This window comes from Gracilinanus agilis, chromosome 3 (assembly GCF_016433145.1).
Source record: "Gracilinanus agilis isolate LMUSP501 chromosome 3, AgileGrace, whole genome shotgun sequence".
In the NCBI taxonomy this organism is placed as follows: Eukaryota; Metazoa; Chordata; class Mammalia; order Didelphimorphia; family Didelphidae; genus Gracilinanus; species Gracilinanus agilis.
In genome coordinates, this window is record NC_058132.1 from 173,782,058 (window position 1) to 173,803,252 (window position 21,195).

Sequence of the window (21,195 nt, forward strand, 5' to 3'; positions counted from 1 at the left end):
CCTACCACTAAAAAACACTTAAGAGCAATCCTAGGAGCAACAGGTTTCTGCAGACAATGGATCCCTTGCTATGGGGAAATTACTAAACCCCTTATAGCATTAACAAAAGATTCAGTCCCTTCGTGGTTGCCAAATTATAAATATTAAAAATGATAAAGGCTGCTATATTTATTTATATAAATTAGTAATTTAATTAAAGCCATGCTGATTTAAGATAAAATCATTAGACCACACGCTTGTAAGCATTCAAAACTGCCGCCTCCATTACTGTCTCCTGTTTCCTGGAAGCGCCTACTCGCAAAAAAGAGACCACTTCCTCCTAACCCAGGAGATTTAAACCCTTCCCCGCGTCAAGACGTAAGCCTTCCCAAGCCCAAAAACCGGAAACGGAAACCCGTTGGACCACGGGAAATGTAGTTTGATACATTTCCCAAATTTCACTTTTACAGTTATAAAGAAGTGGGTAATCTTAGTTAAAGAAGGGATAAAGGGAGATATAGGTGATTGGAGGTTAAATGACTAGCCTAAGGTCACACAACTAGTAAATGTCTGAGTCTGAATTTGAACTCAACTATTCCTGAGTCTGGACTCAAAGCTCTACTCTATAGTGGACAGGGATAAAAAAAATCTCATTTATGCAAATAGGAAGTTTATCTTCACTTTATGGTTTCAAAGAGTCTTCTGAAAGATCATTGAGAAGTAAAATGTCTTGCACCTAGACTTAAAATTTCCAAGATTAGTCCTGTCATAATCGTTGTGCCAAGAAGGCTCTCCTACCCAAAGAACAGTCTTTAAAACTTTATAGACAAGCTTCCTATTTGCATAAGTGATAGAATTATCTATACCTGGAGTTCCCTCCCAGGTTAATAACAATTCTGAATCAGTTAATCAATCAGTAAACATTTAGTGCCTACTATGTGCCAGGCACTGGGCTAAGTATTGGGTTTACAAAAAGAAATAAAAGATCTGCCCTCACAGGATCACAATCTAACGAATTAAATAATAGCAATGGAATCAAAAGAACTATTCTTTAGTTTCATTGTTCAACTTCTCATTTTATTTTTTAATATATATCATTCATGCCTTTTATCTTTATATCAAAGTAATTGCATAGCCACTCTCCCTAGAATGGTCTTTCCCAGGTGACAAAGAAAGCAATTAAGCAAAAACAATCCATATAGAATTCTTATCTGACAATGAATATACTATTCTGTCCTAGCAGTCTCCTCTGCAATGAGGTTTGTTTCATTATCTATTCTCTGGGAGCCATCACTGGTTTTTCATTTATTTAAAGTTAAATTTCCCTTTAGTAATTTTTTATTTACATTGTTTCAGTCATTATTTATTTATATATATATATATATATATATATATGTGTGTGTGTGTGTGTGTGTGTATCTATATCTATATACGTATAGATATAGATACACACATATATATTATTCATTTAGATTTGTTCCGCAACACTTCATGCAAATCTTACCACGTTTCTCTAAATTTTTCATGTTTATCATTTCTAACTGCACAATAATACTCTATTACATAAACATACCATACTTTTTGAAACCATTCTCCAATCCATGGGTTCATCATAAACTGAGTGCCTATGAGGTAGACCTCATCTCAATATAGCAATATGCAGTTCTAGTCTTGATCTAGGATCAGTTTAGACAAACTATAATATGTTATCTTTGTCACAGTTGTCAGGTTTCTCACATTTTTTCAGACAGAATTTGTAACCAAAAAGCTTCCATCTCTTCCTATCTGAAAATTTTGGCAGGTATACATAAGAAAGATAAATATGTTATCCCATTTACAGCAGCTCAGAATTGTTTCTGCACAAATCTACAAGTATTTAAAAATAAAATTAAAAATAATTTTTGTAAAAAGTAATAGTCTATTTTATAAATCACCTAGTGTACAAATGCCTCCAGGGAAGGATTCCTGATCCCATTTATCTATTGCATTTCATAAACTCTTTCTATGATTCCTCTGCAAACTGTGTATATACTCTAGTGTACCATTCAAGATATTTATAAAATAATTAACCTGTTCACAGACTGAGAAGATAAATACACAATGACATATCTAGTGTCCTTCCTCTCTCAAACTTCCTTCTACTTAATTACTTTGTATTTATACATTATTTATTCAAAAAATATTCTTTTTAAAAAGATTTTAAGCCCTAACCTTTCATTTTAGAATTGATACTAGGTATCAATTCCAAGGCAAAAGAGCAAGAAGGGGTAGGCAACTGGATTTAAGTGACTTGTCCAGGGTCACACTGCTAGGAAGTGTCTGAGGCCATATTTAAACCCAGGTCCTCCTGACTCCAGGTCTGGCTCTCTATCCAATGAGCTACTTAGCTGCCCCCTAAATATTTATATATATATACTTGTTCTCCCTTTAGAAGGTAAGCTCCTTGAGAGTAGAGATTATTTCATTCATTGTCTTTGTACCCCAGTACCTAAAACAGAGTCTGACATGTAGCAGGCATCTAATAAACTCTTGCTGATTGAGGGCACCTGGGTGGCTCAGTGGATTAAGAACCAGGCCTAGAGAAGGGAGGTCCTAGATTTAAATCTGACCTCAGACACTTCCTAGCTGTGTGATCCTGGGCAAGTCACTTAACCTCCATTGCCTATCTCTTACCACTCTTCTACCATGGAACCAATACTTGATTCTAAGACAGAAAGTAAAGGTTTAAAAAAACTCTTGTTGATTGACTGATATTTGATATTTCCCTCAAATATGAAACATTACCTTCTCTGATCACTATTGCCTATTAGACCTTGATCAAGTTATTAACTTTCTTGGCCATCAGTTTTTCTATAAAATGTAAAGGTGACTTGGTGGCCTCAGTTCCTTTTGGACTCTCATTCTATGATCTTATGATGCTAAGACTGAGGATATTCTTAACTACTCAATTCAATTCCATTCACATTATATTGTTTGATATGTCTGTCAACAATAATACCATTTTATACAGTTAAAGTGATTACAATTTTAAAATTCTTTCTTAAATACACTTGGTGAGATTCTCATACATAAAGTCTCATACATAAAGGATCACATCGATTAGAACACATCCACAAAGAAATGTCAAATTAAAACCTTATCAAGACAAACACTATCTTTTATGTTTTCCACTTAAATGAAAGTTATTACTTTAGCAATGACTGTCATTTAATTTCCTTGTAATGATTTGGTTTTGAGAGATCCTTATTCTCTACATACTTCTGCACAAACTTATAACTGGATTGTTCACATGACATAAACTAATTTTAACGTGTCATAAAGGGAGCATTACAAAAAGTTGTTAGATTGAGAAGCATTTGAACAGAAAAGAAACATATTCAATATTGAGGATAAGCATGAGTTTACTTGTATTTTGAAATAAACAGTGTATATCAAATATATTCAACTTAAACAATTTTATTATCACATTTTCTACTATTTTTACTTCCAATAGTACAAACATTATAAAATGGAAGCTTAGAGGTTAAAAAGATTTTAAGCAATGAATGAAAATTTAGCCATTTCACAGTCAGAAAGCCAATTACTATCTTTCCTTTTTCTTTAAAAGCTAAAATCTCTGAATCATACTGAAGTTTCTAACTAAATTTACATAATGATTCTTTAAAACATCCCTCTACCTTGTCCATTAGCATACACTCAAAGAAATGATCCAATTTAATCTGGCCTTTGCTTTCTAGAGAAAATATGCAAAATATAAGACAGCTTTTGACGAGTACCCTGTCTGGCTGAATTCTATTAAGTATTTTAAAACAGGGGCAGATGGTTAAGAACAAAACCCAAAGTGTTTCACTATTTATCAAATCTCTAATTTGTGAGATCAAGCAGACCAATCTAGAATAAAGGAGAAAAGGATGTAAGAGACTGCCATTTCCATTTGATTCTGAATTCTACACAAAATAATGGTATAGGAACTGAATTATAGACCTTACAAAGTAAAAAAAAAAAAATGTTGCTTGGTTGACTGACTTTAGTTTTTTACCAAGCATATTGGAAAGCATACTGCAATTAAGACCAAGGCCCAAGTTTTTTAAAAAGAAGGAATACATTTTTATGAAGCTTTTAGAAGCCTGATTTTAAGCAGAAATGCCCAAGAAAGGAAAATAAATTAAAATAAATGCAATTATATAAGTTTCCATTTCTCCTAAATGATAGATTTAAAGAATAAGCACAAAAGGAATTGTAGTTTGGCCATGAAAGAAGACATATATACTGACCCCAAACTGTAACTGTAAAAGGACCTTAGGAAAGTCTTAAGTACAAATTCACAAAACTGATAAGTAATATTTTCCTTGAGCAATAGAAAAATCATTTTTAAATGCTTAAATGGACAATGGGAAAATGCAATTCAATGTATTATAATTTGATTTGCCTGTCTTTTCAAAAACACATTTACTATCACCTATCTGTATAAGACTTCTTTCAATAGCAAAATAAGCTAGCCAGAAGAAACCTGCAACGTGGGTAACATTCTATTTTAATTAGTACCCTAATAGCACTTTAACATCCAGTTCAACAAAAGACTAATAAGCAAGCCTTTGCTATAGTCAACAACCTATACTAATAGTACTTTGTCCCTGTGGATACAGTATACTGTAGAAATCCTATAAATAGAAAATTCTTTATCAACTATTTAAAACATCAACCTTTTGATAAGATGTCTTGTACACAATCAGAAAACCTGATAGATGGCCTTAATAAAAATGTGACATGCTTTTCAAAAGTTTGTACTCACTGAAGTTTTGAAGGAATGGTAGGATTTTAAAATGTTTTCTTATATTTTAAAAAGGGATTCCTACCCATTAATGTTAGGTCTAATATAGCATATGAAAACATTATAATCTTATATTTAATCTATTCATTAAAAAAAAAACATTGGAAAGGATTGTATTCGCTGTCATATAGAAAACAAAGATGAATAACGTCCTGCTGACATTAAAAAAAGGCACAGAAAAACCTTCTGAACAATGTAGCATTAGACTTCCCTATTAACAAAATGTGGATAAAACTTAGAAACTTTGATGTACTTACTTGTTAAACCCATATTCTACTTAGAATATTCCATCAAAATGTTCCCACTATCACCCCCCACCACTCTCCTCTTGTCTTTCCTTACCTACTTATTTCTACAGTATACTGTGAAGATGAAATTAATCCTACCCTGCCTATTTCAAGATTTAATCACCAAAAGTATAAACACCACCACTTAATTCTCAAGTGTGGAAGTCTGTGACCCATGTGTGCAAGAGTGGGTGACAAATCAGAATTGACTGACTGCCCCCAAGCAATCCTAAGCAAAGCCTTTTTTTTTTTAAACATTTATTAATATTCATTTTTAACATGGTTACATGCTTCATTCCCCTACTTTCCCCTTCACACACACCTCCCCCCCCCCCCCCCCGCTCTCCTCCCACCCATGGCCAACGCACATTTCCACTGGTTATAACATGTGTCCTTGTTCAGGGCCTATTTCCAAATTGTTTTTAGTTGCATTGGTGTGGTCATTTCGAGTCCATATCCCCAATCATGTCAGCCTCAACCCATGCGTTCAAGCAATTGTTTATCTTCTATGTTTCCTCTCTTGCAGTCCTTCCTCTGAATGTGGGTAGCGTTCTTTACCATAAATCCCTCAGAGCTGTCTTGTGTCATTACATTGCTGCTCGTATAGAAGTCCATTATATTCGATTTTACCATAGTACATCAGTCTCTGTGTACAGTGTTCTTCTGGCTCTGCTCCTTTCACTCTGCATCAGTTCCTGGAGGTCTTTCCAGTTCACCTGGAACTCCTCCAGTTTATTATTCCTTTTAGTACAATAGTATTCCATCACCAGCATATACCGCAATTTGTTCAGCCATTCCCCAATTGAAGGACATACCCTCCTTTTCCAGTTCTTTGCCACCACAAAAAGCACAGCTATAAATATTTTCGTACAAGTCTGTTTATCTATGATCTCTTTGGGGTACAAACCCAACAATGGCTGGATCAAAGGGCAGCCATTCTTTTATAGCCCTTTGAGCATAGTTCCAAATCGCCACCCAGAATGGTTGGATCAGTTCACAACTCCACCAGCAATGCATTAATGTCCCAATTTTGCCACATCCCCTCCAACTTTCATTACTCTCCCCTTCTTTCACTATAGCCAATCTGCTAGGTGTGAGGTGATACCTCAGAGCTGTTTTGATTTGCATTTCTCTAATTATTAGAGATTTAGAACACTTTCTCATGTACTTATTGATACTTTTGAGTTCTTTACCTGAAAATTGCCTATTCATGTCTCTTGCCCATTTTTCAATTGGGGAATGGCTTGATTTTTTATACAATTGATTTAACTCCTTGTATATTTGAGTGATTAGACCCTTGTCAGAGTTTTTTGTTATAAAGTTTTTTTCCCAATTTGTTGTTTCCCTTCTGATTTTGACTACATTGTTTTTGTTTGTACAAAAGCTTTTTAGCTTAATATAATCAAAACCATTTAATTTACATTTTGTAATTTTCTCTAACTCTTTCTTGGTTTTAAAATCTTTCCTTTCCCAGAGATCTGACAGGTATACTATTTTGTGTTCACTTAACTTATTTATAGTTTCCCTCTTTATATTGAAGTCATTCACCCATTCTGAATTTATCTTGGTATAGGGTGTGAGATGTTGATCTAAACCTAATCTCTCCCATATTGTTTTCCAAATTTCCCAGCAGTTTTTGTCAAATAGTGGATTGATGTCCCAAAACTGGGCTCTGGGTTTATCATACACTGTCTTGCTGACGTCGTTAACCCCAAGTCTATTCCACTGATCCTCCCTTCTATCTCTTAGCCAGTACCATATTGTTTTGATGACTGCTGCTTTATAGTATAGTTTAATATCTGGTACTGCTAGGCCCCCTTCCTTCACATTTTTTTCATTATTTCCCTTGATATTCTTGATCTTTTGTTATTCCAAATGAAATTTGTTATAGTTTTTCCTAATTCAGTAAAGAAATTTTTGGTAATTTGATAGGTATGGCGCTAAATAGGTAAATTAATTTGGGTAGAATTGTCATTTTTATTATGTTAGCTCGTCCTATCCATGAACAATTAATGGCTTTCCAATTGTTGAGCTCCAGTTTTATTTGTTTGGAAAGTATTTTGTAGTTGTTTTCATATAATAGCTGTGTTTGTTTTGATAGATAGATTCCCAAGTATTTTATATTGTCTAGGGTGATTTTAAATGGTGTTTCTCTTTCTACCTCTTGTTGCTCTAATGAGTTGGAAATATATAGAAATGCTGATGATTTATGTGCATTTATTTTGTATCCTGCAACTTTGCTAAAGTTGTTGGTTATTTCTACCAGCTTCTTAGTTGATTCTCTAGGATTTTTTAAGTAGATCATCATATCATCTGCAAAGAGTGATAGCTTAGTCTCCTCATTGCCTATTTTGATACCTTCAATTTCTTTTTCTTCTCTAATTGCTATTACTAGTGTTTCTAGTACTATGTTGAATAATAGAGGTGATAATGGGCATCCTTGTTTTACTCCTGATCTTATTGGGAAGGCTTCTAATTTATCCCCATTGCATATAATGCTTGTTGATGGTTTTAGGTATATACTGTTTATTATTTTTAGGAAGGGTCCTTCTATTCCTATACTTTTCAGTGTTTTCAATAGGAATGGATGCTATATTTTGTCAAAGGCTTTTTCAGCATCTATTGAGATAATCATGTGATTTTTGTTTGTTAGACTGTTGATATGGTCAATTATGTGGATGGTTTTCCTAATGTTGAACCATCCTTACATTTCTGGTATAAATCCCACCTGATCATGGTGATGATCTTCTTAATTACTTGCTGGAGTCTCTTTGCTAATATTCTATTTAAGATTTTTGCATCTATGTTCATTAGGGAGATTGGTCTGTAGTTTTCTTTCTCTGTTTTTGATCTCCCTGGCTTTGGAATCAGTACCATATTTGTGTCATAAAAGGAATTTGGTAGGACTCCTTCTTTGCTTATCATATCAAATAATTTGTATAGTATTGGGATTAGTTGCTCTTTGAATGTCTGATAGAATTCACTTGTGAATGCATCAGGTCCTGGTGATTTTTTTCTTAGGGAGTTCTTTGATGGCTTGTTCAATTTCTATTTCTGATATGGGATTATTTAGGTATTCTATTTCTTCTGCTGTTAATCTAGGCAATTTATATTTTTGTAAATATTCATCCATATCTCCTAAATTGTTATATTTGTTGCCATATAATTGGGTGAAATAGTTAATGATTGCCTTAATTTCCCCTTCATTAGAGGTGAGGACTCCCTTTTCATCTTTAATACTGTCAATTTGGTTTTCTTCTTTCCTTTTTCTTATTAGATTGACCAGTACTTTATCTATTTTATCTGTTTTTTCAAAATACCAGCGTCTAGTCTTATTTATTAATTCAATAGTTCTTTTACTTTCAATTTTATTAATTTCTCCCTTAATTTTTAGTATTTCTAATTTAGTTTTCATCTGGGGGTTTTTTATTTGTTCGCTTTCTAATTTTTTGAGTTGCATTGATCTCTGCCTTCCTTAATTTGTTAATATATGCACTCAAGGATATAAATTTCCCCCTGAGTACTGCCTTGGCTGCATCCCACAGAGTTTGCTAGGATGTCTCATCATTGTCATTCTCTTCAATGAAATTGTTGATTGTTTCTATGATTTCTTCTTTGACAAATTGGTTTTGGAGAATCATATTGTTTAATTTCCAATTGGTTTTTGATTTGCCTGTCCAGGTGCCCTTACTAATTATTATTTTTATTGCATTATGATCTGAGAAGGTTACATTTATTATATCTGCTCTTTTGCATTTGTTTGCAATGATTCTATGCCCTATTACATGGTCAATCTTTGTGAATGTACCATGTGCAGCTGAACAGAAGGTGTATTCCTTTTTGTCCCTATTTGTTTTTCTCCACATATCAATTAAATCTAATTTTTCTAGGACTTCATTCACCTCTCTTACCTCTTTCTTATTTATTTTTTGGTTTGATTTATCTAGATCTGACAGAGGAATATTTAGATCTCCCACTATTATGGTTTTACTATCTATTTCCTTCTTGAGCTCTGCCAGTTTCTCCTTTATGAATTTGGATGCTATACCACTTGGTGCATATATACTGAGCAGTGTTATTTCCTCATTGTTTATACTGCCTTTAATCAGGATGTAATGACCTTCCCTGTCTTTTTTAATCATATCTATTTTAACTTTGGCTTTGTCAGAGATCATAATAGCCACTCCTGCCTTCTTTTTCTCATTTGATGCCCAAAAGATTTTGTTCAAGCCCTTAACCTTAAACTTGTGTATGTTTACCCGCCTCATATGTGTTTCTTGTATAACATATGGTAGGATTTTGGTTTCTGATCCATTCTACTATTTGCTTCCATTTTATGAGCGAGTTCATCCCATTCACATTCAGTTACAATTATCAGTTGTGCATTCACAGACATTTTTGTATCCTCCCCTAGACCCACCCCTTCTTCTTACACTATTTTCTTTTAAACCAGTGGTTTGCTTTGAGCTGGTATCCCTTATCCCCTCCCTTGATTGACTTCCCTTTCTGCCCCCTCCCTTGTTATTCCCCTCTTTTTGTTTTTTAAAGGCCTAATGAGTTCCCTCCCCCTTCTTCTCTCCTCCCTTTTTTGACCTCCCCACTCTCCTGCTCCCTTTGGTTTATCCCTTCTGACTTTCTCAGTAGGGTTAGATAGAGTTTCTTATCCGAATGGATAATAAAGCTACTCTTCCCTCTCCGGGTTGATTACACTGAGAGTAAGGTTTGATTATTACCTCTTAATGCTCTCTTCCTCTCCTTCTTATAATAGTATTTATCCCCTCCCCTTCCCATGCCCTCTTTGTGTTTAATAGAATATCCTATTTTTCTTATTTACTCAGATTTTTCTTGGTGTCCCCTACTATTCCCCCCCCCCTCTTTCCCACCCCCTTTGTCATCTTAGATCTTTTAGTATCCTGTCCTCTCCCTATGAATTATTCTTCTGGTTGCTATAATAGTGAATATTATAATAGTGAATAGAGTTCACTACAGAGAATTATACATAGCATTTCTCCACATAGTAATACAGATAATTAGATCTTATTTAAGCCCTTAAAGAGTCAAATTTAAAAAATTATGAGTTTTCTTTCTTTTCCTTCTGTTTTCTTATTTACCTTTTCATGTTTCTCTTGATTTTTGTGGTTGGGTATCAAACTTTCCATTTAGTCCTGGTCTCTTTTGTGCAAAAACTTAGAAATCTTCAATTTTGTTGAATGCCCATACTTTCCCCCAAAGCCTTTGTTTTGATTGATACACTTAAAATGGGAGGAATGCACAGGAAGTGACACAAAAGAAACACCTTTAAAAGGGAGTTACAACTTCCTGTGAGTCAGTTCTTCTCTCTCTTTGGTCTGGAACTGGACCTAGAGGAGCTCTGGCTGGGACCTTGGACTTGGTGAGACCGTTCTTAAATCTCTCCCTTAAAACTACATGCAGTGAGTGAAAAAGGCTGACTCCCTTAGCTTCCTTGGAGGTACTAGCCTCCAGAGGGGCCCTTGATTGGGAAGAGACCTCGTGGCTAAAACCCTTGTTAATTGACTTTTAGGCTCTCTGGCTGGGCCTCTGGAGCCCTGCCAGAGTAAAGCCAAGACTTGAACACATAATCTAGTTTGTTAAGCTAGATCTCTTACTCTACCCTCTTCTTATTTCTCTACTTTGACTCTCTCCTATATTTTATAAATAAATTGCTAAAAATCATTTTAGAATTAATTGATATTTATTCAATTCTAGACGACCACTCCTTTTTATATTCAGTCCACCCAAACCATAATTTTTTCCCCTTTACATTGTGGCAACCACTTTTAATCTTTACAATACAAGTTTCCCCTATTCTTAAAAAATCCTAAAAAATATCCTAAAACACACCCTATACCAAGATAAACTCAGAATGGGTGAATGACTTGAATATAAAGAAGGAAATTATAAGCAAATTAGGTGAACACAGAAGAGTATATTTGTCACAGAAGAATATATTTGTCAGATCTTTGGGAAAGGAAAGATTTTAAAGCCAAGCAAGAGTTAGAAAAAAATTACAAAATGTACAACAAATAATTTTGATTACATTAAATTAAAAAGGTTTTGTACAAACAAAACCAATGCAACCAAAATTAGAAGGGAAGCAACAAATTAGGGAAAAAAATCTTTAGAACAAAAATCTCTGACAAAGGTCTAATTACTCAAATTTATAAGAAGCTAAATCAATTGTATAAAAAATCAAGCCCATTCCCCAACTGATAAATGGGCAAGGGACATAACAGGCAATTTCAGATAAAGAAATCAAAACTATCAATAAGCACATGAAAAAGTGCTCTAAATCTTTAATAATTAGAGAAATGCAAATTAAAACCACTTTGAAGTACCACCTCACACCTAGCAGATTGGCTAAAATGACAGCAAAGGAGAGTAATGAATGTTGGAGGGGATGTGGCAAAATTGGGACATTAATGCATTGTTGGTGGAGTTGTGAACTGATCCAACCATTCTGGATGGCAATATGGAACTATACCTAAAGAGCTCTAAAAGATTGCCTGCCCTTTGATCTAGCCATACCACTGCTGGGTTTATACCCCAAAGAGATAATAAGAAAAAAGACTTGTACAAAAATATTTATAGCTGTGCTCTTTGTGGTGGCAAAAAAGTGGAAAACGAGGGTATGCCCTTCAATTGGGGAATGGCTGACAAATTGCAGTATTTGTTGGTGATGAAATACTATTGTGCGAACTGGAGGAATTTCATGTGAACTGGAACCTCCAGGAATTGATGCAGAGTGAAAGCAGCAGAACCAGGAGAACATTGTATACAGAGACTGTGGGAAGCCAATAAGAGAATAGATAAAAATCTGAGACTCCTCTTTTGACCCCTTTTGTGATCCACACCCTTTCTTGTTGAAAAGTATTGCAGCCTTATTGAAAAGGTTTAAGCTCTTAGCAAACCAGTAGTCAAGAGGTTAACATTCTTCCCTTTAGGTCAGAAATGCAGCTGCTTGGGAACCCAAGGCTGAAACCTTAGTTTAGCAGGGGCATTTTGCCCTGGAGAAAAGTATTCTCAGACTTAGCTTGCTGATAATCATGAAGCTGAAGGTTCAGCCTGGTTCTTATCTTCACCTTGAAGCTTCTAAGACTATTGTATTGTCTATGTTAAAAATGCAGCTCTGCACTGCTGTGGGAAATCTCTCTCTGTGCTTTTGGGTGAAAGGGAGTTTGAATTTTCATATATAATAAATTTGTGACTCAATGGCACTTCGAAGAAGCAACTATGAGTTAACAGTCAAGATTGTCTCCTGTGCCCCTTACTTCCTCATCAACTAAGCCGTCCTTATCAGATTATCAGAGATGATAAATAGATCTTGACAAGAGGTGGATACACTGTGGTAAAAATCGAATGTAATGGACTTCTCTACTAATAGCAATGTAATGATCCAGGTCAACACTGAGGGAATTATAAGAAAGAACGCTATTCACATTCAGAGGAAGGAATGTGGAAGTAAAAACACAGAAGAAAAAAAAACTGCCTGATCACATGGGTGGATGGGGATATAATTAAAGATATTGACTCAAAATGAACACCCTAATGCAAATATCAATAATATGGAAATTGGTCTTGATCAATGACACATGTAAAACCCAGTGGAATTGTGTGTGGGCTAAGGGAAGGGGTGGAAAGAGGGAAGGGATAGGACATGAATCCTATAACCATGGAGAAATATTATAAATTAATAAATTAAATAAAAATTTAAAAAATATCCTAAAAAATCTTCACTCTATCTCAGCAGCCTGTCAGATATACTATCCCAATCTTTCTCCTTTCTTCCTCAATAAAAATCTTTGAAAAAAGGTATCTAATTTTAGTGCTTCTTCTTCCTCTTCTAAATCCTCTGCAAACTGGCTTCTTACCTTATCATTCAAATGAAATGAAGTTAGAAGGAATGATGTTTTAATTGTCAAATTTAATGAACTTTTCTTAGTCTTCCTCTCTTTTCATCTTTCTGGCAAGTTGCTTAGGCCAGTGTATATGTATTATATTTGTATTGTTTACATTTCAATCTGGTTTGGGCTACACTGGGTAGTTTTGCAGGCCATATCCAGATAGTAAATTTGATCCCTCTGGCTTAAATGTTAAATTTAAGCTTATAAGAGTATAGTTATCAAAAACTGATCAACTTAAGCTAACTGATCATCACTTTAAAAAATAAGAGTACATACCCTCAAGTCTGGAGAAAAGTTGTCTGCAGAAGTTGAAATAGAATCCGAAGATATGACAGAAGCTGATTTTATATGTGCTGAATGGTCCGAATGAGAGGTAGAGGCACTATAAAATTTAAAAAAGAGAGATTTTGAAAGAAGTATAAATTATAGGTAATACAATATTTCTAATATATGAAAACTCTAAAATACTCTTTCCAATCCCATCATATAGTCTCACCTTATCTATTTTTCTGTTTCCTTCAGTGTCTCCCAACAAAGTCCCTTTACTCAGTTCTTGTCAAGACACTATAACTTCTATCACATTTATTTCATTTCTTTCCTCAGGCTGTTCTATAATCTCTGTCATAATATTCCAATAACCACATATCTCTGTCATAATATTCATTCTTCTTTCTGACACTCCAAACCCTATACTTATTTCAGTCAGTTTCAAGAACTACCCCCAATTGAGAAGGAAATTAGGTATAAGTAAATTATTATTTTTTAAAGAATAGATTTTTCAAGATAATATCTCCTTTAAATAAGTACAAATAATCTGAAGACTATATACTACCTTCTGATCATGGAATCACTTCACTACACCAGTTCCACTATTTCCTTTTTACTCTAGGAATGACTCTTCTCACCAAGTCCATCGCCCATCTTTTCCTACCACTAGTGCTAATATTATCAGCCCTCTGCTTTCCCTCTAATCTTTAAGTCACTTCAAAGAAGTCAAAAATCATTTATTAAATGACTACTATGTGTCAGGCACTGTGCTAAGTGCTGAGGATACAAAGAAAAGTTTTTTTTAAAGCATCTGCTCTCAAGGAATTCACAACCTAATTGGAGAGACAAAATGTAAACATCTAAGGATAAAAAAGATACAGACAGAGATATAGCAGATAAATTAGCAATAATCTCAGAAAGAAGGTGGTAAGATTTGGGTGAATTAGGAAAGGTTTCCAATAAGAGGAGATTTTAGCTAAGATTTAAAGAAAGGTAAGGAAGTCAGGATGTGGAAATGAGGAGGAACAGAGTTCTAGGCACAAGGGCAGCCACCAATGAAAATGTCCACAATTGAGAAAACTATAATGTTAACAAGGGTCATACTTTGAGTCATAAGATAGAGTGCCTGTGAATGATTTTATTATGTTTCAATGAGCCCAATCCCAATAAAGATAAGCACAGAAGCTTTAACTGCTCTGGACCAACCTGCCCTTCCTTAGGCAACCTCTGATCCAAAGGATTTATCATTCTTCTGCCAGACTTACTAAGGATATCTCAACAATTTTAGCCCTATTGCAACTCAGAAACCTCAAACTCAAGTGTCAGTCTCCCCTAGTAATAGAGATTACAAGTATATATTGCCATACCCAATTCATTCATTATTTCTTATCTATGTTTTGGACATGTTTTCAGATAGTCCAATGATTCTGAAATTATCTCTGTAATGTCTGTTTTCTAGCTAAGATATTCTTAATAAGAGATGCCTTACATTTTCTTCTTTTTGTTCAATTTTTAAATTTTGCTTTAATATTTATTGCAATCTCATACAATTATCAACTTGTGTCTGGACTATTCTAATTTTCAATAAGTCTATATGGTTTTGTACCTCTTTTAAGCTAAGCTGCTAAATTGCTACTCTCTTCATAGCTTTCTTATTTCTTTTGAATTCTTTCTCTGTTACTTTTTATGTATAATACCATTTTAACTCATTTTTAACCACTGCATCATTTTTTCTAAGAATTTAATTGATCTTGTGGGCAAGCTGATTTTTCTTTCAGCCTTTTTTATAGGTATTTTAAAGTTATACTCCTCTTTAGGGTTTGAGTCTTGGCTATCTTTGGCTTCATAATAATTCTTTATCTGTTTTGGTTTAGTAAATCTTTCCAGAGGTTTTGCTATGGGCATCCCAAATTTGCTGAACCAACTAGGAGATGTGGGATCTAAGTCTACAATCCCAGCCTCTGGGAGAACCCTGGTTCCATCACCTCTGCACAAAAATCCATCCTTACAATATGCATGATCTGTTCTGGTAGACTCTGCACTGCTGAACTAGCTCTGGGTTCTGGATTCTGAGTGTACATTCTTGCCTTGGTCAGAGGCTGCAATTCAAATTAGCTCTGAGGATCTCTGCTAGCCTATATCTGAGCTCTAGATACTAAATCTACATTCTCTACCTCTTTGGGACCTAGAGTTCTTCATCTGGGCTTGGGAATAAATTTCTGATCAAATCTGGGTATTGCAACTGGGTACTGAAACCATGGGTACTACCATGATCCTACCATCCCAGTTCCACAGTTCCTGCCCTGGTCACTTGCTTACAGGTCAAATGTGTGATCTTGAGCTAAAAAGATACACACTGTAGTTTCTCCTTCAATTTCCTGATGGCTACTTGGTCAAGCATTCTTCTTAGAACTCTGATGGAATAGTTGTTTCAAGAATGGGGATTTAGATCTTCCTTCTACTCCATCACCTTACCAATGATCTATTTGCCAAATCTAAAAGCATTTTCTTAAACTTCATGCTGACTTCTCTGTTACATTTGTCAATCAATCAATCCATATATATATTTAATCATCTACTAGGCACGAGGCACTGTCTTAAGTGTTGGGGATACAAACACAAAAAAGAAAGACAGTCTCAGTACTCTGTGGCTTTACAATCTACTGGAAGAAGACAACAAACAAAAGGAAGCTAAAATGGGGTGGAAGGAGACTGAGGAATATTCAGCAAAACAGGGTTGGGGTAAAAAAATCAGAATAGTTCCAAAGTAGTACAATCAAGTGTTATAAATATAGGAGAGGGTAAACTGAATACTACCACTCTTAATTGGGTGACAGTAGTGGTAGTTCAGATATGTGGCTAGTGCAAGATCACCTGAGTCTTGCCACCTAGTTAGATGTTGTAACACCTCCCTCCTTTATAACAGTGCCCAGGCAGGATCCTTCAGGTCAGTGGAAGGGTATACCTTTCAGGTCCCACCGGGGGTTGATTAATAATAGATATGAAATGTTCTGAGTTGATCTCCCTCCTTAAATGGAGGCTTGAGAGTTCATGGCTCCATCTTCCAATCATGATGAGATTTTCCCAGAAGGAGAGTGAAGTCAGTCAGAAGTCTAAGTAGTGTAGCCAGGAGAGAAAGATCACCTACTTCTATATACTGTCTGCTCTAAATATTAGTGACTACGCTCTCTCTTGGTTGTCTCCCTATCTGACTTATTGTCCCTTTTAAGTCTCCTTTGCTTGGTCTTCATCCACGGAGTAATCACACTTACTAACTGTGGGTGTCCTCCAAAGTTCTGTCCTCCGCTCTCTTCTCTTTCCTTTCTATACTCTCACTTTGTGAGACAGCTAGGTAACATAATAGAAAGAAAGCTAGACTTATGAATCAGAAAGATCTGAATTTATATCCTACTTCAAACCGTTTGGACCTAGACAAGTCACTTAAACTCTCTGTCCAGTTTCCTCAACTGTAAAATAGGAATGATTACACCTGTTCCTCAAGGTTCTTGTGAGGATCAAATTAACATGTGAAGTGCTAAGCAAACTTTAAAATACTATATAAATGTACACTATTATTAGCATAATTATTAGTAATATCTCATCAGCTCCAATGGGTTTAATTATCAGTTCTTGGCAGATGAGTCCCAGACCTATTTATCCAGTCCTACTCTGTCTTTCTGAGCACTAGTACCACACATCATCAACATTTCCAACTAAAAGTGCTATAGATTTCTCAAACTAAGCATGTCCAAAACAACTCATTCGTTATCTTTTTCCCCAAATCCACCCTTTCTTCTAAACTTTTCTATTACTTGCTTAGGGCATCATCCTTCCCGTCACCCAGGTTCACAACCTCTTCATCTCTGACTCTTCACTCTCAGGTCACATTTCAAAACAGTTATTAAATGTTGTTTCTTTCTCTACATCTCTTACATTCATTCCCTTCACACTACTTGCAATAAGTTCAGGCTTTTATTACTTTTTGCTTGGACTATTAAAATAGCCTTTAGAAAAAATAAAACCCTTACCTTCTGTCTTAGAATTCATATAAAGTACTAGTTCCATGGCAGAAGATCATTAAGGACTAGGCAGCTGGGGATAAGTGATTTATCTAGGGCCACAAAGCTAAGAAGGGTCAGAGGCCACATTTGAACCCAGGATCTTCCATCTCCAGGCCTGGTCCTCTATCCACTGAGCCACCTGGCTGCTCCAATAGTCTTCTAATTGCATACTCTGCCTTACATCTCCCCATTCTCAAACTCCTCCTCCATAAAACTGAAAGTGAATTTCCTAAAATTTAAGCCTGACCATGACACCCCTTTATTCAATTAACTCCGATGGCTCTATTACCTTTAAGATCAAATAGGCCCTCTGTAGAGAGCCATAAACAAACAATTTGATCTGTAATTCATATCAGATCCAACCATAACTGATGATTATAACCAATTTTAACTTCTTTCATTATTCAAAGTTTTCCTGTCTAATAAATCATGTTATTGTGAAGAGAAGGGGGATATGTCGGGAGCTATTAAGAGAAATTAGAATCTCAAGTAGATATTTTTATCTGGACCCCCCCTCAAAAGATCAATACAGACCAGCAGAGCCATGTATTGGTTTTTCTCCCTTTCGGGTCAAGAAACGGAGTGGGATATCTAAGATAAAAATCTGAGATTCCTCTTTTGATTCCTTTCATAATTCTCACCTTCCTTCAAAATGCATTATAGTCTTATTGAAAAAGCTTTTAGCTCTTAGCACTCCAGCAGGAGGGGGGCTAACTCTGTTCCCCTTTGACCAAGAACACAGATGGCTTGGTACGGCCAAGGTTGAACCCTTGGCAGGGCATTTCGCCCAGAATTAAAGTAAAATAATGAGGCTCAAAAAAATTGTTTAATACCATCAAGGCTGAGAACTGCAGAGGCTTTCCGGCCTAAGGAGATGCCACAGGCTTCACTTAAAGATAACACATGTAGTTGATAGTTTAGCATAGGTTTTTTATCTACACCTGGAGGCTTCTAAGGCTTTTGTTTTGGTTATAGTAAAAATCCTGCTCTCTGTAACTGTGGGAAACTTTCTTGGGCTTTTGGGGGAAGGGGATCTTTAATTTCCTTTATAATAAAGTGGCTACTTCAGTATTTCTTGGAGTACTATGAGCTAACAAGCTGTGCTTCCAATCTGTTTCATTCTTTTGCATCCCAAGCCCACCCTAGGCCACTCAGATTAGTCTCTGGTTATAGAGCAGGATCTCTATAGCCCTCTGTTTAAACCTCTTTATGACCTGACCCCTTCCTAGAGTTCTTGTCTTTGAACACATTACTTCCTTTTATACACTGCTATTGTCCACCCACACTCGAACTACTTGTTTATGGTTCATACATGTGCCTTCCATCTTCTGACAGAAGACACATGTGTGAAGCACAAGCACAGGCAAGTAGCTGGCTAGTTGTCCCTTTTGCCTAAAATGTTGTCCCCTCCTAACCTCCACCTTTTCTCTCTCAGCCCCTTAGGACATTCTCCTGCTTCTATAATGTAATTCAATAAATATTTATAAAGTATATACTATATATGCAGGGTATTATAATGAAGGTACTGGAAATACAAAGACAAAGACAAAACCAAAAGCCCCTGCCCAGAAGAAGTTTGCTTTGTACTAAAAAGTACTTAGGACAATGTCTTACCCACTTTAATTCCTTAATTAATGTTTGTGGAACATAGTTTTTACATAGAATTCCTATGGTTCCCCCAAGGAATTCAAAGCATGTCTTATAATATGGTGATCACATACCAATTTTACTAAATCCTACCAACAACTTTTTGTAATACCAATTAACAAATAGAATATGCAAATAACTCACAATCATAGATATTTTCATTTTAAATATGTCAACATACATGCAAATTCATGTAACATTAAAAGCTGCCAAGCTGATAACTGTTTTTAATGGCTTTGTATTGTTTGGAATTGTCTTGGTATCTAGATCTTGATGAGGAACATTAGGATTAACCTAAGAAAACAATGATGCATGCCCTGGAAGTCATTCTATAAAACATTCTTGGATGAGAACAGTTCAAACTAGAAACACCTTGCTTATCTAGCTAACTACCAAGAAGCCACATCTGTTCCTAGAGCTCTCTGCTTACAGCACACCCTGATCCCACCCTGGATCCCACAGTCCACCCCATTGCCCACCTTCCTTCCTTTGAAATATATATAATTCACTCCATCCCTCAAACTGAGTTCATTCAGCACTAGGCTGAATATTCCCAAGTGCATGTGTACCTGCTTAATATTCTTGACTTATACAGGCCCAGTTTCCCTCCATTTTTCTTTGCCTTAGAGAAAAAGCTATTTGAGTCCTGTAGAGGTCCCTGCCCGCCTCAATATCTCTCCAGTCTGCTTCTCTTCAGGATTAAGAAAGACCAAGGTCCCCTAGAGTTCATACCTCAGTTTACAAAACTCACACATTTTTTTCACTATCCCCTCTCCTCCCTTTGAGAATAGAAAATTATTCTCTTGACCTTGTCCTCTTCTCATATACCTAAAAATAGAATTTCTCAGTTTAGTACTCATCTTTTTCTAGTTACAAAAGTCTCTTAAAAAATAAATTAATACTAAAAATAAATTTTAAAAAATAAGAACCTCAGAGTTCACAGAATTACATTGTGATTTCAAAATAACACAACTTAGTCATCTGCTCTCTAATTACCCCATCGCTATCTTAATAGTAGTTAATTTTCTCAACATCAAAAAATCAAAAATCTCATCATTTGATACTGAGCAATTTCCAATCTTTTCAGACTAACTGCTCCAAAGACTTTCACTATACTACTTTAAGGGAGATGGCAAGTCTTGTTTCAAAAACCTACTATTTAAAATTGTTACATTTTGTTGGACATCCATTAAATTTATATAGGAAACATGTTCTAAGTACTTAATAGATACTAAATCATAATGATTTAAGAAAAAGTTCCTACTTTTATATATATAAATATAAATATAAATATATATATATATATCTTAGAAGAGGTTTTTGTAAAAACCTGAAAATGTCTTAACTTTGCTTGATGTATTGAACACTCAAAGTTTTTTCCAGAAGCTATAATTATTAATATACCAGATCCAACAAATATCTACTCTACAAGCAACACTGATGTAAAAGATTTCTGTATCCTGGAAAAGGAATTCCTTCTTATTCCAACAATTCCATACACATACTCCTCTTCATGATAGGAGGAGCACCTTGTTTGTCCTGGTTAACAACTAGATATATACAGTGAGTTAAAGTCCACTTAGCCACCTTCTCTCTATCTGCCAAGTCACTTGTCCTTCGAATAAGGACTTTTTCATTATTCAAAGATGTGTCCTCTAATCTCTAATACTCCACCCCCTCACTCACAGTGGAACACAGCTAGCTGTTTTGAGGGAAAGGCAATGGATTTGGCCTATGTAAACTGGGAAATAAATTCTGATTATTTAGTGCCTGATTCAAATCTGCAGTTCTCAGAGACCATGAGACCACAAGAGAGTGACAAAAACTGAGTAAGACAGAGAAACTAAAAGGAGAACCATACTACATTTTGAACTAAAGACAGAAAGAGAGCAAATCCCAAATTGGATTAGAAGAAGAAATGTTGCTTTAGAAACTGAGATTTGGTTTTCTTCTAAATGAAAAAAGTATGCTTTCACTCTAAGCCCCCAAATGTTCTAATCAGGGCTGATAAGCCTAAGAGTAGTACCAAAAATTCAGCTATATCAAGGGAAAGGAAAGTAATTAAATTTAATAAATACTTTTATGTAAACTCACTTTGCAAAACAGTGGCATAAAGAGTAGAAATGAGAATGAGAAGGGGATAAATATATATAGCACCTACTATATCAGATACTATGCAAAACACTTTCACAAACATCATC

At 35.3% G+C, this 21,195-nt stretch overlaps 1 protein-coding gene across 1 annotated transcript in view; it reads right to left on the minus strand.

Moving 5' to 3' along the window:
* MTMR2 (myotubularin related protein 2) overlaps positions 1–21,195 on the minus strand; it is a 95,899-nt gene that overhangs the window by 44,787 nt on the left and 29,917 nt on the right. The window contains exon 2 of the mRNA XM_044666237.1: positions 13,296–13,401. Coding sequence (XP_044522172.1) covers positions 13,296–13,401 — 106 coding nt within the window. The remainder of the gene's footprint in view (positions 1–13,295; positions 13,402–21,195) is intronic.